This window comes from Tursiops truncatus, chromosome 5 (assembly GCF_011762595.2).
Source record: "Tursiops truncatus isolate mTurTru1 chromosome 5, mTurTru1.mat.Y, whole genome shotgun sequence".
NCBI classification, from domain to species: Eukaryota; Metazoa; Chordata; class Mammalia; order Artiodactyla; family Delphinidae; genus Tursiops; species Tursiops truncatus.
Window position 1 is genome coordinate 65586011 of NC_047038.1, and position 19090 is coordinate 65605100.

General features: G+C 39.9%; 1 protein-coding gene across 11 annotated transcripts in view; it reads left to right on the plus strand.

Moving 5' to 3' along the window:
* LIMCH1 (LIM and calponin homology domains 1) overlaps positions 1 to 19090 on the plus strand; it is a 348866-nt gene that overhangs the window by 308130 nt on the left and 21646 nt on the right. For all 11 annotated transcript variants that reach the window (XM_033856961.2, XM_073805190.1, XM_073805188.1 and 8 more), the window contains 3 exons: positions 3231 to 3336; positions 7998 to 8038; positions 17518 to 17598. In XM_033856961.2, the coding sequence (XP_033712852.1) occupies positions 3231 to 3336; positions 7998 to 8038; positions 17518 to 17598 (228 nt within the window). The remainder of the gene's footprint in view (positions 1 to 3230; positions 3337 to 7997; positions 8039 to 17517; positions 17599 to 19090) is intronic.

A 19090-nucleotide genomic window follows, 5' to 3' on the forward strand; every position in this document is an offset into this window, starting at 1 on the left:
CCAATACCATTACCTTGGGGGGTTAGGGTTTCAGCATATGAATTTTGGGGGGACACAAACATTCAGCCTATAGCTATTTATTTTTAATGTATATTTACAGTGATATACATGGAAGTATGTAACAAATCTATCAAATAGTATGTGTAAGTATACATAAAATATATAAATAAAAAACATAGAAATAGAGCAAGAGAGAGAAAAAGTCACTGAAACCTACCTCTCTATTAATAATAAGTGGTATATATATTCTTTCAACATCTTTTAAAATTTATTCTAAATGGCTAATTTTTATAAAATTATTTTTATAAAAATTTTTATAAAAATTTTTATAAAATTTATATACATTTAAAAGAAAAATGTAGTATAGATATCTGTTATAAAGCTTTGCAGTTAGGTTTTAGTTTGCTGTGCATGAACTTGCTTATTTGTAACTTACTCCATATTCTCTTTCCGATATTTACCTGTTTTACAGTAATGGTACTTCTGATGCCTCTGAACTTGAATAACAAGGAAACAAGAAAATTATTATTCTGATATAATGGGTTTTAACATCTTGTTTTTATTAAATTTCTTCTTTGTTTGGAGTCTCATCTCTTTCATATTAATTTAGTTTGTTTTCAGGCACAGTCTAAAAGTCATCTTTTGTACCTCTTGTCCTCAACCTTGGTTACCCTTTAGAATTTAATAGATACCAGGTCATATAAATCTCAGTCTCTGGGAACAGGGCTCAGGCATCTGTATTTTCAAAAGGTCCCCAGGTGATTCTGATGGGTCACCAAGATAGAGTACAACTGACTTGCCTACTGGATACTTTATGTGGTGATATTCCAACTTTAAAAATTAAACCTAAATTTGGATTTGACTTTAGAGTGAAAATTTTACCACTTCTAGTTCTGGTTCATCTATCATCTACTCAACCAGTAGTGGTTGTGCACCTACTCTGTGCCAAGCACTCTGCAGACACTGGATATTCAACAGTGAATAAGACACAGCCCCTGGCCTTAAGATGCTGAGAGTGCTATATGCCTGGTGGAACCCAAAAATGCCTGCTTCCCTGATGCCTTTTGGGGATTTCAGACTCTAGCTACTCCCCCATTTTTATACATAGAGAATTAAAAAATGGTCTGGAGGTCTGAACAGAAGAACCTAACTGTAGGAAAAGCGTTGGAGGCAGACAGGATTTCCTGCCCTTGCAGGTTGTGCCTGACCCACATTACACTTGTAATCTATTTATTTATTCTTCTTGTAAATTGACCTTTTTTCCTATGTAAATATAAAATGAAAGGAAAACTCATAACATTGCTAGAAAAAATATTTTTAAAATCAAACAAAATGGATACCATAACATAAAAAATATTCATCTGCATTCCTCATCTGTGTAACCTCATCTATGTGATCCATCTTTGGACCCCCAGTGTCATGGCTACCCTACTATGGAAAAAATTGTTTTCAGGGGTTCTTAACTTTGTGTGTATGTGTGTGTGTGCACACGCGCACGCTGGACGTGTGCCCACGCGTGTACATGCACCGTGGACCCTTTGTCTATCTGGTAAACATTATTCTCAGAATAATATTGTTTAAACCATAAAATACACAGCATTACCAAGTTTTCCTTGGTATCAAGTAGTACGAAATATGTATAACCACATGACTTCTTTTCTGTGGACTCCAGGTTAAGAATCTCTGCTAGATGATTAGCAAATGGAATAATGGTCTTTGAACCCAATGCTTTTCACACCATGTGAATTTCTCCTTTTCTCCTTTCTCTACTTTACAGTTAACTTTTAGAGAAAGAAAGAAAGAAAGATGATGACAGTGGTTGCAACAGCTTTCATTTTCTGATTTCACTTGAGAGTGTTACCTTTATAAAACAAAGTACCAATGCACACAGGCTGACCTTTTACATAGTGGGTATTTTGAGCATTTCTGCTGAGATTAACTGTTTCATTTACAACCAGGCATTATCTGAAACATATTTTTGTCAATTCCACTATGGAGGAAATGGTATGAGCTTAAGATCTGAGGGTTGTCAACTTTGGTAAATCTAGGCCTTAGGTTTTGCTGCATGTTTTAACACTGAAGTTCATTTGGACATCTGGTTGACCTCTGTAATGCAGAACAATTAACTGTATTTTCTTCAAGATTCCATTAGGGTTGAATATATTATTCATCAAGAAAAATAAAATCTTACTGAGGAGAAATTCTAGACATTAAATCATCCTGAGAACCAAATAAGAGATCAACTTATGATGAAACAAATGCTCTGGAGCCTCACTCGCCCACTGGCCATAAAATTAATCTCTTCATGGCCACCAGCCAGTGAATCAGAGAAGATTCTGTAAGCAGCTAAAAGGACATCGGAACTGATACAGCCACACTCCTCATTCCGATCTCTGCTCAGAGTCTACTGACTCTTTATTTTGGTCGTTAGTTTGGTTATCTGGTCTTTCAGAAATCAGTTGATTAGAAGCAACAAATCGGAAGGAGGGTGTTCTACCAAAGGCCCTTCCGACTGGGGAGAAACAAAATAAAATTAACTAGCAATAACAAGAAAAATCTGTTTTTACAAAGCAAACATAAGAATTTTTAAAGCCTGTAACTTTGGATCTATTTACCATAAGGTCATGTGGTCTAACATGCTTCAAAAATCCCTTAAGGGCATCATCGCTATGGCACTATTTGATATAATGGTTATTTACAATAATGCTTCTTTGTCAAAAGCACAGTATATTGTCTTTAATGTGCTTTGCGTAAATTTGTTGGGGGGAGTGTGTAGTGTCTCAAGAATAATGCCCATTAGAAGGTAATATTACTTTAATATTTAATACTTACATAGTAAGATTTTTTTTTAGATCTTATGTGGAACATCTCACTTCCTGACATTACAAATTCAGTATGATGTAGTACCAAGAAGAGAAACCGTGATTGATCCCAATAAGAACATGAAACAGAGTGATATATTATCTCAAATATGGAATATTGTCCTCTGAGTTTGAAGAAACATGATCATCAAATTTTTATGCTCTAGTTTGATTTCTCTGAAAAATTGACCTCTCTATTAATGTAGAAAAGCACGAAGGGGTTTGGAGAAGGGGCAACATTTTCCATTTACAATTTAAATGTTTGGGCTTCTTGACTTATTGTAGCCATGGATCCTTAAATTTTATTTCACCTGTGCATTTAGTAATGGACAATACTTGTAATATGTATGTCTGTTGCCCATGATCCAGGTGGTAAAGCCAAAATCTCCAGAACCAGAAGCAACCCTGACGTTTCCATTTCTGGACAAAATGCCTGAAAGCAGCCAATTACCTTTGCCAAATCTCAGTTCTCAAGGTAAAAAGATAGAAGTGTTTTGTTTCAGTTCTACGTGTTCTGCTGGGCCCATCTGTAGTGAAATATTCTTCATTTTCAAGGCAGATCACTTCCTTTATGTTGATGTACCTTTAGCCGTTGGGTTTGCCAGAGTCCATGATGGCTGAATTAATCACTTCCGAATGGAGGTCTGGAGCTACAGTCTCTGTTTGGCTTAGCCAGGAACCCCCGCTGCCAAGACCGTTTTGTCAGCCAGACACTGTAGGCACAATAGGGCCTATACCAGTATTTGATACCCGAAAATCACTTTTATTGGCTCTTAAATATTTTAAAAATTAAAAAATCAATAACTTTAATAAAGAGTTTATGATCTTAATATTATGTCAAGTTCATTAACTGTTAATTGTCTAGTCTTCCTAAAATATTCATTTAATTTGACAGTGATTTTGGAGAAAGTCAGATTTTCTTGCCCTGTCATAGTTCCTGGCTGTGCGTGATGATTACCAAGAAACATTCATGATCATAGATTCAACGTGTTACTCAGAGCCAAAAACTTTAATCTTTCCAAAAATTCTTTACAGTTAGAATATATAGTTATATGGAACACATATATATATAGGCTGAGGATAAACCTTAATATATTTCATATGTTTGATTTATTTTATTTTATTAACATCTTTATTGGAGTATAATTGCTTTACAATGGCGTGTTAGTTTCTGCTGTATAACAAAGTGAGTCAGCTATACATATACATATACATATATCCCCATATCTCCTCCTTCTTGCATCTCCCTCCCACCCTCCCTATCCCACTCCTCTCGGTGGTCACAGAGCACCAATCTGATCTCCCTGTGCTATGCAGTTGCTTCCCACTAGCTATTTATTTTACATGTGGTAGTGTTTATATGTCTATGCCACTCTCTCACTTTGTCCCATGTTTGATACATTTTAACATGTTTGGTATAATTTAGGGAGGGATGGCCTCGAAAAATATGGGCGTTTAGGGCCTAGGAAGGTCTTAAAATGGCAATGGCCACTGCAAACTCCCCAAGTGCCTTTAGGCCATGTATAGGTTGTGAATTCACCCCATTATTCTTTAAGAGCCAACTTGAATCCGTTTATCTTGGTAAGAACCCCAGGCACCCACAACCACCAGAAAGGACCCTGAGGGATGTGAACAGTAGGGGGATGGGTCCTGAGGATTCCATGACCCATAGGGACTATGCTTCACAAGAGACAGACCACCGGGCTTCACTGGTGTGAGTTCTCTCTCTTTACTGATGTGATGTGAAAACGGCGAGAGTTCAGGAGGCAAGAACTATAAGGTTTCTTGTTTTTCTTTTTTAACGTGCTTTCCCCAGTACACTTTATAGATCTATCCGTCCAGGCAAAGAGAGGATGTACAGGGTCATTGTGGCTGGGGACTTGTTGCTTTTCTTTTCAAGGATGGGCAGCTCTGTGGCAGAATGCTACTTGGCTTCCATTAGTCTTTGTTGACGGCTGGGAGATAAGTTGGGCTCTATCTGCATAACAGGAAGTACTCGGGAGGGAATTAATTGGTACAGGTACTGATGATCACTAGCTTCCTAATGTGGAAACAAGTTCAATACTGTCTTCAAAGCATTTGATTTAAATTCGTCAGCCCTACTGTCCTGAAGGGAAGTGACAAAAGTAAACTCTCCTAACTGGGCCAGCAATTGGTCCCATTTAGATTTTAATTCTGCCCTATTTCTAGCACTTTTTAATTGTGTATATAAGTAATATAGAGAGGAAATAGATATTTTAAGCCATATTAATTAGTTTTATTGTCTTCGATATTTTTACATCTAATTATCTGTTGTAAGGCATTTCGATTTTGTAAAATGTGCTGTTGAATTAAGGGACTTTACTTCATGCTTTATCTAAGATGAATGAAAAATAAAATTCAGTGGCACTAGAGCATTTCCAAAATCATTCTTCAAGATGGGATTATATTTGTCATACACCTGTTCCATACTCTTGTCTGGCTCATGGAAGCTGTAATGACAGCTGCAGGCTCTGGAGACAGAAGGCCTGGCTTCAAATTCTGGCTCTTCAAGTTCTAATCTGTATGATCTTACCCACGAAGTTCTCTCTAACCTCTGTCACCCGTAAACTGGAAATAATAACAGTACCAACCTCATAGGGTTGTTGGAAGAATTAAATGAGATAAACCAAAAAAAAAAAAAAAACCACACAAGGCATTTAGCTCAACACCTGACCTAGAATAAGCACTACAGTATAATCTAGTAGCTGCAGAATAGTTGCAGTAAGAGTAGAGTATAAAGCAAGGTTCCAGGCAGGAATAAAGCATTCTTAAATGCTCTCCTTAAAATAGGAGTGTTTATATTGTAGAGACATAGCAGTAATTTTCAAACCTGAGATGTGGCAGGGTCTCCTGCAGGATTAATTAAAACACCGCTCTCTGGACCCCACCCGTACAGCATCTGATTGTGTAGGTCTGGGCTGGGGCCACAGTACTTACATTTCTAACAAGTTCCCAAAGGTGATGCTGATGCTGCAGATCCAGGGACCACACTCTGGAAACCACTGGCTTGAAGCATGTGTTTAAATTGTGTACCAAAAACATCACTGGTAGATGTAAAAATAACATTAATACTTGTTTGGAGTGTCTAAAGTTCCTATCTTTCAAGTAGCAAAAGGCCTCTAATAAATGTAGTCTTAAAAGACATGATTTGTCTTTAATTGGGGGTTGGCGGGGGGTATAGGGCTTTGCCCAGCTATAAAAAGTCAGCATAAGGGCTTCGCTGGTGGCGCAGTGGTTGGGAGTCCGCCTGCCGATGCAGGGGACACGGGTCTGGGAAGATCCCACACGCCGCGGAGCGGCTGGGCCCGTGAGCCATGGCCGCTGAGCCTGCACGTCCGGAGCCTGTGCTCTACCAACGGGAGAGACCACAACAGTGAGAGGCCCGCGTATCGCCAAAAAAAAAAAAAAAAAGTCAGCATACATTTAAGTGACTAGTCAGAGGCTGCACATCAAATCCAAAGAAGCTGTAGGGTCAGGATCAGGAATCCTGGAGCCATACCTAACATTCTCTCCCCAGGACAGTGATGATGCCACCATCTCCACCAAGTGGTCTGTTTCTCGACTGCTCAGACAGGCTACTGCAGATGTGTGGGGGCCCTAGTGATGCTCCACAGATTTCCCTTGAACATACCCATGTGCATAAATAGCCTTTAAATACTCTGAAAACATTCATAAAATGACATTTAAAGAGGACAGATTTCCTTTTCTCAACTGTCTCCCAATAGTAGAAAGATATCTTGAATTGATGTTTCAGGAAAATATGTGCACATTTTAAAAACCGCTGTCTTTATTTGCATTGAGAACGATGACAGATGAGCATCGCATCTAGGTTAAGGATGCAAATGCTTGCCTTCAGCTACTGTCTGCTTGATGCCACCCCACGACAGATACACACATACACATCTTTTTACTACACACGTATATAACTGCCACCACAGACTTCCATAATAACATTTATAAAGTGTGTAAGAATAATTGAACTCACCTCTGCTGTCTTTTATACTTTTCTAGTGCTTTCCAAAAGCAACGTAAACTGTGCGCTTTGCCCTTACCTCACACATCATCCCATCATTTTGAGATTCAGCATCTTAACAATATCACCTTTAAGTATGAGCTCCTAAACTCCCACCCAACACCAAACAATAGCGTAAACTGGCCCATCTATGGACTTTTGTCCACATCTTCGGGATTTGTGTGCATTTTATTGAGGTATTTTGTACTTTGGATACTTTCACTCTCAATCCTTGTTCTGATGACAGCCAAACCTCCATTAGTACTTGGGAGTGTGGTTCTATTCAAGTCTCAGCCCTGTTTTCATGGTTTTTCTATTTGTTCTGTCCTGCCATCTGATCTAGAGTCGCCTGGCACTGCCAGCGTTCTGCTGAGAGTTCAGAACTCTTGGCGACGTTCCCAGTTTTTCTCCCAGTCAGGTAAAATGCATACTGGGGAGCTCTATTTCTTTTTTGCAAAATCCATGTTGTGGGCAACCAATTATATCTGGTACTTTTCTTCATTTCTGATTCCAGGGGCACACAGTTAGCAAAGAGCTGGTTCATTGATATCAGTACCAGTTATCAGTACTAAAATTGGGGGAAATTCGCAGAATTTTACTTTGATTTTGAAAATCCAAAGAAATAATATTCACCTCTTTCTTTATGGTCTTCTTCTTTTTTTTTAAACAAAGATTAGAAGCATTTACCTGGAACTGGTAACGGTCCTCTTGTTAACTGTGTCACCTTCTCTACTTCCTGGATGACATCTGGCCTCTCTCTGTGTGATCCTTCTCTGTGTCAGACAGTGAGGGAACTGGTCAGTCAAGCCAGAGTGCAAGGTGCCTTAAAATGAGCACTCATAGGAATAGATTTCGCTTCCTATAATGTAGTACCTGGTGCTAATTGATGTGATCAATCATATTACCCTGCTCATAACTTCTCTTGGTGATGGGTACAAGCTGCTTCAGGGGTCTGCTTTATCATGATTTTCTAATGCTCTTGGCTAACCAAAAAAAGTTGGTTTGAAGCTGACATAGGAACCACACTCCACTGAGACGATCAAAAAAGAAAGACAATTAGAAGCTACTCACATTGTGATCTTTTTTCCTTTCTTTCTGTACAGTGGATTCTCCAAGCAGTGAAAAGTCACCTGTAACTACGCCTGTAAGTAATTCCTACTGAGGAATAAGATCATGCATTTAGTGTGATTTTAATTTATAAGGTATTTGATTCACTTAAAGGGGATTCAATCAAAAACGGTCTCTAAACTTTTGATTGTAAAAGAATGTTTTTGTCGGATATAATGCTGTCAGTTGAATCATAGAGAAAGAGATGGATTATCATTCTGCCCAGTTGTTATCATGCCTGGAAGCAAAATAGTGAGTCAGGAAAGTAAAATCTAAAAGAAACAACCAAAATGAATGTGACATAAGGAATTAGTAATAAAATATGCAACTTCCGTAGGCATTCAAACTCAGCTGTTTAAATGAAGGCAATACTTTAACACAGTGTGTCATCGGCAGACAGGGCCCAGCCTGGACTTTCTCTGGGAGACCCGTGCTGTCTGGGTCATATTCCTGCTCACAATCAGTATCTTGAATAATATATATTTTTTAACATCTTTATTGGAGTATAACTGCTTTACAATGGTGTGTTAGTTTCTGCTGTATAACAAGGTGAATCAGCTGTACGTATACACATATCCCTCTTGCATCTCCCTCCATCCTCCCTATCCCACCCCTCTAGGTGGACACAAAGCACCGAGCTGATCTCCCTGTGCTGTGCAGCTGCTTCCCACTAGCTATCTATTTTACATTTGGTAGTGTATATATGTCCATGCCACTCTCTCACCTCGTCACAGCTTTCTCTTACCCCTCCCCGTGTCCTCAAGTCCCTTCTCTACATCTGCGTCTTTATTCCTGTCCTGCCCCTAGGTTCTTCAGAACCATTTTGTTTTTTAGATCCGTATATATGTGTTAGCATAGGGTATTTGTTTTTCTCTTTCTGACTCACCTCACTCTGTATGACAGACTCTAGGTCCATCCACCTCACTACAAATAACTCAATTTCGTTTCTTTTTATGGCTGAGTAATATTCCATTATATCTATGTGCCACATCTTCTTTATCCATTCATCTGTCAGTGGACACGTAGGTTGCTTCCATGTCCTGGTTATTGTAAATAGAGCTGCAATGAACATTGTCGTACATGACTCTTTTTGAATTATGGTTTTCTCAGGGTATATGCCCAGTTAGTGGGATTCCTGGGTCGTATGGTAGTTCTATTTTTAGTTTTTTGAGGAACCTCCATACAGTTCTCTATAGTGGCTGTATCAATTTACATTCCCACCAACAGTGCAAGAGGGTTCCCTTTTCTCCACACCCTCTCCAGCATTTATTGTTTGTAGATTTTTTGATGATGGCCATTCTGACTGGTGTGAGATGATACCTCATTGTAGTTTTGATTTGCATTTTTCTAATGATTAGCGATGTTAAGCATCCTTTCATGTGTTTGTTGGCAGTCTGTATATCTTCTTTGGAGAAATGTCTTCTGCCCATTTTTGGATTGAGTTGTTTGTTTTTTTGATATTGAGCTGCATAAGCTGCTTGTATATTTTGGAGAGTAATCCTTTGTCAGTTGGTTCGTTTGCAAATATTTTCTCCCATTCTGAGGGTTGTCTTTTCGTCTTGTTTATGGTTTCCTTTGCTGTGCAAAAGCTTTTAAGTTTCATTAGGTCCCACTTGTTTATTTTTGGTTTTATATCCATTTCTCTAGGAGGTGGGTCAAAAAGGATCTTGCTATGATTTATGTCATGGAGTGTTCTGCCTACGTTTTCCTCTAAGAGTTTTATAGTCTCTGACCTTACATTTAGGTCCTTAATCCATTTTGAGTTTATTTATGTGTATGGTGTTAGGGAGTCTTCTAATTTCATTCTTTTACATGTAGCTGTCCAGTTTTCCCAGCACCACTTATTGAAGAGGCTGTCTTTCCTCCCTTGTATATTCTTGCCTCCTTTATCAAAGATAAGGTGACCTTATGTGCGTGGGTTTATCTCTGGGCTTTCTATCCTGTTCCATTGATTTATATTTCTGTTTTTGTGCCAGTACCATACTGTCTTGATTACTGTAGCTTTGTAGTATAGTCTGAAGTCAGGGAGCCTGATTCCTCCAGCTCCGTTTTTCTTTCTCAAGATTGCTTTGGCTATTCGGGGTCTTTTGTGTTTCCATACGAATTGTGCAATTTTTTGTTCTAGTTCTGTGAAAAATGCCATTGGTAGTTTGATAGGGATTGCACTAAATCTGTAGATTGCTTTGGGTAGGATAGTCATTTTCACAATGTTGATTCTTCCAATCCAAGAACATGGTATATCTCTCCATCTGTTTGTAACATCTTTAATTTCTTTCATCAGTGTCTTATAGTTTTCTGCATACAGGTCTTTTGTCTCCTTAGGTAGGTTTATTCCTAGGTATTTTATTCTTTTTGTTGCAGTGGTAAATGGGAGTGTTTCCTTAATTTCTCTTTCAGATTTTTCATCATTAGTGTATAGGAATGCAAGAGATTTCTGTGCATTAATTTTGTATCCTGCTACTTTACCAAATTCATTGATTAGCTCCAGTAGTTTTCTGGTAGCATCTTTAGGATTCTCTATGTATAGTATCATGTCATCTGCAAACAGTGACAGTTTTACTTCTTCTTTTGCAATTTGGATTCCTTTTATTTCTTTTTCTTCTCTGGTTGCTGTGGCTAAAACTTTCAAAACTATGTTGAAAAATAGTGGTGAGAGTGGACAACCTTGTCTTGTTCCTGATCTTAGTGGAAATGGTTTCAGTTTTTCACCATTGAGAACAATGTTGGCTGTGGGTTTGTCGTATATAGCCTTTATTATGTTGAGGTAAGTTCCCTCTATGTCTACTTTCTGGAGAGTTTTTTTATCATATATGGGTGTTGAATTTTCTCAAAAGCTTTTTCTGCATCTACTGAGATGATCATGTGGTTTTTCTCCTTCAGTTTGTTAATATGGTTTATCACACTGATTGATTTGCATGTATTGAAGAAACCTTGCATTCCTGGGATAAACCCCACTTGATCATGGTGTATGATCCTTTTCATGTGCTGTTGGATTCTGTTTGCTAGTATTTTGTTGAGGATTTTTGCATCTCTGTTCATCAATGATATTGGCCTGTAGTTTTCTTTGTTTGTGGCATCTTTGTCTGGTTTTGGTATCAGGGTGATGGTGGCCTTGTAGAATGAGTTTGGGAGTGTTCCTCCCTCTGCTATATTTTGGAAGAGTTTGAGAGGATGGGTGTTAGCTCTTCTCTACATGTTTGATAGAATTCGCCTCTGAAGGCATCTGGTCCTGGGCTTTTGTTTGTTGGAAGATTTTTAATCACAGTCTCAATTTCAGTCCTTGTGATTGGTCTATTTATATTTTCTGTTTCTTCCTGGTTCAGTCTCAGAACGTTGTGCTTTTCTAAGAATTTGTCCATTTCTTCCAGGTTGTCCATTTTATTGGCATATAGTTGCTTGTAGTAATCTGTCATGATCCTCTGTATTTCTGCAGTGTCAGTTGTTACTTCTCCTTTTTCATTTCTAATTCTATTGATTTGAGTCTTCTCCCTTTTTTTCTTGAGGAGTCTGGCTAATGGTTTATCAATTTTGTTTATCTTCTCAAAGAACCAGCTTTTAGTTTTATTCATCTTTGCTATCATTTCCTTCATTTCTTTTTCATTTATTTGTGATTTGATCTTTATGATTTCTTTCCTTCTGCTAACTTTGAGGTTTTTTGTTCTTCTTTCTCTAATTGCTTTAGGTGTAAGGTTAGGTCGTTTATTTGAGATGTTCTTGTTTCTTGAGGTAGGATTGTATTGCTATAAACTTCCCTCTTAGAACTGCTTTTGCTGCATGCCATAGGTTTGGGGTCATTGTGTTTTCATTGTAATTTGTTTCTAGGTTTTGGTTTTTTTTTGCGGTACATGGGCCTCTCACTGTCGTGGCCTCTCCCATTGTGGAGCACAGGCTCCGGACATGCAGGCTCAGCGGCCATGGCTCACGGGCCTAGCCGCTCCACGGCAGGTGGGATCTTCCCAGACCGGGGCACGAACCGGTGTCCCCTGCATCAGCAGGCGGACTCTCAACCACTGCGCCACCAGGGAAGCCCTCTAGGTATTTTTTTATTTCCTCTTTGATTTCTTCAGTGGTCTCTTGGTTATTGAATAGTCTATTGTTTCGCCTCCATGTGCTTGTGTTTTTTACAGATTTTTTCCTGTAATTGATATCTAGTCTCATAGCATTGTGGTCGGAAAAGATACTTGATATGATTTCAATTTTCTTAAATTTACAAAGGCTTGATTTGTGACCCAAGATATGATCTATCCTGGAAAATGTTCCATGAACACTTGAGAAGAAAGTGTAATATCCTGTTTTTGGATGGAATGTCCTATAAATAACAATTAAGTCCATCTTGTTTAATGTATCATTTAAATCTTGTGTTTCCTTATTTATTTTCATTTTGGATGATCTGTCCATTGGTGAAAGTGGGGTGTTAAAGTCCCCTACTATGATTGTGTTACTGTCGCTTTCCCCTTTTATGGCTGTTAGCATTTGCCTTATGTATTGAGGTGCTCCTATGTTGGGTGCATAAATATTTACAATTCTTATATCTTCTTGGATTGATCCTTTGATCATTATGTAGTGTCCTTCTTTGTCTCTTGTAATAGTCTTTATTTTAAAGTCTATTTTGTCTGATATGAGAATTGCTACTCCAGCTTTCTTTTGATTTCCATTTGCATGGAATATCTTTTTCCATCCTCTCACTTTCAGTTTGTATGTGTCTGTACATCTGAAGTGGGTCTCTTGTAGACAGCATATGTATGGGTCTTGTTTTTGTATCCATTCAACCAATCTATGTCATTTGGTTGGAGCATTTAATCCATTTACATTTAAGGTAGTTATCGATATGTATGTTCCTTTTACCATTTTCTTAACTGTTTTGAGTTTGTTATTGTAGGTCTTTTCCTTCTCTTGTGTTTCCTGCCTAGAGAAGTTCCTTTAGCATTTCCTGTAGAGGTGGTTTGGTGGTGCTGAATTCTCTTAGCTTTTGCTTGTCTGTAAAGCTTTTAATTTCTCCACTGAATCTAAATGAGATCCTTGCTGGTTAGAGTAATCTTGGTTGTAGGTTTTTCCCTTTCATCACTTTAAATATATCCTGCCACTCCCTTCTGGTTTGCAAAGTTTCTGCTGAAAGATCAGCTGTTAACTTTATGGGGATTCCATTGTATGTTATTTTTTGCTTTTCCCTTGCTGCTTGTAATATTTTTTCCTTGTATTTAATTTTTGATAGTTTGATTAACATGTGTCTTGGCGTCTTTCTCCTTGGGTTTATCCTGTTTGGGACTCTCTGTGCTTCCTGGACTTGATTGACTATTTCCTTTCCCATGTTAGGGAAGTTTTCAACTATAATATCTTCAAATATTTTCTCAGACCCTTTCTTTTTCTCTTCTTCTTCTGGGACCCCTATAATTCGAATGTTGGTGTGTTTAATGTTGTCCCAGAAGTCTCTGAGGCTGTCCTCAACTCTTTTCATTCTTTTTTCTTTATTCTGCTCTGCAGTAGTTATTTCCACTATTTTATCTTCCAGGTCACTTATCTGTTCTTCCGCCTCAGTTATTCTGCTATTGATTCCTTCTAGAGAATTTTTAATTTCATTTATTGTGTTGTTCATCATTGTTTGTTTGCTCTTTAGTTCTTCTAGGTCCTTGTTAAATGTTTCTTGTATTTTCTCCATTCTATTTCCAAGATTTTGGATCATCTTTACTATCATTACTCTGAATTCTTTTTCACATAGACTGCCTATTTCCTCTTCATTTGTTTGGTCTGGGGGGGTTTTACCTTGCTGCTTCATCTGCTGTGTGTTTCTCTGTCATCTCATTTTGCTTAACTTACTATGTTTGGGGTCTCTGTTTCGCAGGCTGCAGGTTCGTAGTTCCCGTTGTTTTTGTTGTCTGCCCCCAGTGGGTAAGCTTGGCTCAGTGGGTTGTGTAGGCTTCCTGGTGGAGGGTCCTGGTGCCTATGTTCTGGTGGATGAGGCTGGATCTTGTCTTTCTGGTGGGCAGGACCAAGTCCGGTGGTGTGTTTTGGGGTGTCTGTGACCTTATTATGATTTTAGGCAACATCTCTGCTAATGGGTGGGGTTGTGTTCCCATCTTGCTAGTTGTTTGGCATGGGGTGTCCAGCACTGTAGCTTGCTGGTCGTTGAGTGGAGCTGGGTCTTAGCGTTGAGATGGAGATCTCTAGGAGAGCTGTCGCCATTTGATATTACATGGGGCTGAGAGGTCTCTGGTGGACCAATGTCCTGAACTCGGCTCTCCCACCTCAGAGGCTCAGGCCTGATACCCGGCCAGAGCACCAAGACCTGTTTTTTAGGAATTCTGGGGTATTTTGTTCTTTGTTTTCTTTCTTTCAGGTATTTTTTTTTTTCTTACTTAGTTGCAGTGAAATTTCCAGGAATGAAACAATAGGCAGGTGAATGGTCTCCGATTCAAAGCCAGGCATTCATCAAACTCTTGCTAGTTCTTGTTTCCCTGGTTTCCCTGAAAGGGAGAACCAGGGGGTAATGCCGGGCTCTGTCCCTACTGCTTCCCCGTGAAGACCGGTGCTCACACGTCCTCTCACTGCCTCTGCTCTTGGAGGGGCAGCCTGTGAACACACGTCCCAGTCTGGGACATGTAGGGCTGTGGTACGGACCGTCTGTGTATTTCTCACTCTGTCCCGTCTGCCACAGATCGGCTGCTTCACCCTCTTCTGACAGCCTCAAATGCTTCCCTTCCAGTTATGAAGGGATCTTTATAGTCCTTTCTGGTGTCCAAGGTCTTCTGCTAGTTTTCAGCTGGTGTTCTGTGAGAACCGTTGCATCTATAGATGTATTCCTATGTGGAGAGAGATGAACTCCACATCTACCTACTCCTCCGCCATCTTGAATATCAGTATCTTGAATAATATTAATTGTACATTTAGTTTTCAATTCTTTATTTGGATGAAATAAAAAGAGCACTTGCTAATTAAAATGCCAAGACACATGACACTGTAGAAATTCCTTGCTGCTGAAATATACCTGGACATTCTCCATAGAACTGACTCTTCTATGAACTGAGTGTTTCCAATGCTGGGCCTGGAATACTCAGCCTCTGAAATTTGCATTGGTTTGGAGCCTTCCTCTATGGCACAATCAACTGTAGCATTTCCTGAGGCCCCCAGGTGTAGCTGCATAATCACTGCTGCACCTTTGATTACAGATTTACTAACCATATGACCCTGAAGGTGCTGTATAACTTCTCTGAACCTTGTCTTCCTTGGTAGTACAATGAGATAATAATACTTTCAGAGTGTTGTGGGCTTTATTTGAAATAATTACACAGAAGCCTGTAGCACAGTGCCCAATACATGAACGAATCCTCCCCAGTAGCTAATCCAAGAGGCCCACCATAGCCAACACCAATTCTTATCTATAGGTAAATTGTCTCACTTTGGGAATTCCTAAGTACCTGTGCAGAATGGAGAAGGGACCCATCACCCGTCGCAAAACCCCCTCAATATCTCCAGCCACGTTCCAGAACTACCAACCATTTGTGGAGGCTCAGTCTTAAGCCAGTACTGGGAATCCTGAGTTTGTTGGGAAGCTGAGTACATCCACAGAGGATGGGACCCCCAGAAGGACCCCAAGGCTGGCATTCATGACACAGATCTGAAGAGTAGTATAACATAACCCATTGAGTTCCATTTTAAATGACACGGGAACAACCATGTCAAATTGTTCTAGTCCCCCCTGGCAGGGATGGAGAGGAAGGGTGTCCTACAGAGATACATTCTTATTTCTGTGTATGGAAAATAGAATAAGAAAGAGAGAAATTACTGACCTATATAGGTGAATTCTCGAAAGTACCCACCTAAATTTGATGTTCTTTTGATGATAAATAGCTCTTCATAGAATGGAAAATTAAAAGAAATTGGAAAATAAGAGAAGGTTGAGGGGAAGTAAGCATTCGATTAGTCTGAACTCAATAGACTCGGGGCAGTTTTGCTCAGACGTGAAGTGGCCCAAAGCTATAGGGTCTACGAAGGGGAGAGAAGAGGATGCATTACCCAGCATGAAGTTATTCCATTTATTTATTCAACGAACACTTCCTGAAGACCTAAGAATTCAAGGTCTTGAGATACTTAGGCAGGATAAAGGGCCCTCTTTGCTCTCAAGGAACCCCTAGGCCAGAGAAAGATCCAGATCTGTAAACAGATAAATTATAGAACAAAGTGTGCCAAACGCTCTGCATTCTTTCTCTGGAAGCTTTTCTATCTCTGTTATAGTAATTATCCCACTGTCTCCTGGGGATCGTTTATATATGGGTCACTCCCTCACAAGCCCACCCCCCATCCCCACTCTCAGCTGAAAGCTCCATGAGGCTGGGGCTCTTGGCCTCCTGCTACGCCACCTGGTCATAAGTAAGTGCTCAGCAAATACTCACCGAAAAAGGAGCATGACCACTTCTCTTGCCCTCCTCTTTACCACAATGGTCTCTTCCTCTTTATCTTCCTCTGAAAATGCTCATTGTTTTTCTTTCTTGCTTTCTAACAAATATTCCATATTTTCTTCTGTGCTCCATCTCCATATCCCACACTTTTCCCTCCTGTTTCTGCTTACTCCTGACTTATTCTTGCCATCACAACCTAGGGAAATCTGAAAATTAACTACATAATTTCTAATTGTTGCTCTTATCTTCCTGCTGTTGGACTTTCCCCATTGGGCTCCCTATAGCTTTATTCACGTTACCACACCCTTTTCATCAAAAGTGAAGGAAGGGCCATGCCCCTGAGAGAGGGTCTGAACGTTTAAACCGCTTCCAGGTCTTAGGAAAATGCCAAGTGGAGCCAACCTCCAACTCCATTAATTCCAGGAGAATTTTCCACCTGGGATCCATATTTAGATGACATTTTATGGTCATCCAAGGAAATTTGGGAAACTCTGGATTTTATACAATAAAATAGTTTTTCTCCTGCATAACTTGTCAGAGGCTTTCATAGGCAGATATGCAGTATGAATCCCAAGAGTGGCATATCGGAAATACATTTCCCTCCCTGATTTGGCCACCTTTCTCTGACTTTTTGTGACCATCCCTACCATTTGCAGCAACCACAGCAAGAGTATCCACCGAGGCCCACATTTCACACGTCTAAATACATTAAAGCTATAGATATTTATAATGTTAAAAATTGAGCAACAAGGCTGCCCTGGTGGCGCAGTGGTTGAGAGTCCGCCTACCGATGCAGGGGACATGGGTTCATGCCCCGGTCCGGGAAGATCCCACATGCCGCGGAGCAGCTGGGCCCATGAGCCATGGCCGCTGAGCCTGTGCGTCCGGAGCCTGTGCTCCCCAACGGGAGAGGCCACAACAGTGAGAGGCCCGCGTACCGCAAAAAAAAAAAAAAAAAAAAAAAAAAGTGGTTTCTGCCAACAAAGAGCACCTTTAGATACGGGAAGGTTTCTGCTTCTGTGTGTCCATCACGGTGTCAAACCGTGAGCTAACTGTGCCCCTTGTCCTGGCCTGGCCTTGAGGACATGGCTCAGTTCTGATCATGGTTTTATATTCTAAACAGTTGAAGTTGTGGGCTTGGGACCCAGAAGAGGAACGCAGGCGACAGGAAAAATGGCAACAGGAGCAGGAACGTTTGCTCCAGGTAGGACTGGGTTTGCTGCTTTTTATTTTTTTTCTTCTTTTTGGTGATACTCTCTTAATTTCTGCTGTATTAAATAGATGTTCAGCCCAGGAAATACATGGAATCAGCTTCTTCTCAGAAGTCGTTGAGTCTAAGTCTGTTCATTTGGTGTCCATGAGACAGAATGCTCTGAGTCTAATACCTCCCACCAGAGGTTACACTGATGAACATAAGGAGAAAGCATTTCACTTAGAAAAAAATCCAAGTATTGATTAAGGGCCAACCTACCCACTCATCACCTTGTTCGCTGCCAATCAAATTCCAGTCCAACTAGGAGCAGGAAGGAATTATCAGAAGGTTATTGATAGCATACATGTGAGATAAAAGTTGACCTGGGTCTTCTTCCTTAAGTAGAAATGTTTGCTCCATCTTTGAGCAAAAGCTTCTAATTTTCAATTCTAGAAAAATTCTGGGAGTTAACTTATCATGCTCCTACTTGTTTCATCCCAGTTTTGTGGAGCAACAGAGCTTCAAAAAGTAATCTAGTAACCTTAGAAACTAACCTATGCTGAGCATTTGGGGTGTGCCAGAACGGGCATATTTGTAGGTGCTTGACATATTTTATTTAACTTCATTCTCATAAAACTCATCAAAGTATGTCTTATTGATCTCAGTTTGCAATTGAAGAAATTAAGGCTCAAAATAAGTTATATAGGACTTCCCTGGTGGCGCAGTGGTTGAGAGTCCGCCTGCCGATGCAGGGGACGCAGGTTCGTGCCCCGGTCCGGGAAGATCCCACATGCCACAGAGCGACTGGGCCCGTGAGCCATGGCCGCTGAGCCTGCGCATCCAGAGCCTGTGCTCCGCAACAGGAGAGGCCACAACAGTGAGAGGCCCGGGTACCGCAAAAAAAAAAAAAAAAAAAAAGTTATATAATTGCCCGAGGTCATACCTCTAACAAACGTTGAGCTTCGTTTCAAATCCAAGCTTGGGTGACTCTAAAACTCATCGTCTTTCCCCTATACTCCCAATGGTATTGATTTTACCAAAAGTCATAAAGAAAAAGAATGTTAAATCTCATTTATTTTTGTGACTTTCTGCTGATGTGTAGAAAGCAATGCTTAATGCAAGTTTATTTTACTTTTTTTTCTTATCTTTTTGTTCTAATCCTTTGGCTTAATTCCCAGGGGTGGGGAGCAAAGGTCAGCTAGATAGTTAATTAATTGTAGTGTGGCTCTAGGTCTGCCCATTAAGTTTGACACTTTTCAGAATTACATAGGAATAAACCTTCAATACCAAAATCTAGTTCTTAGTAAGAACTAGGTTCAGCAAAGTCCCAGAGCTGTTGGCACATTTAGGTCCATTGGGAGACCCAGACCAGCCCTGGTCATCTGCTATTCTGTTGGAAGTCAGATGCCCATTCCACCAGGAGTCAGAAATTCCACAGAGTAAAGAAGGTGTCCTGTGTTTCCCATGGTCTTGCTGTGTCTGTTATTCTTTGAAAGGTGGCCGT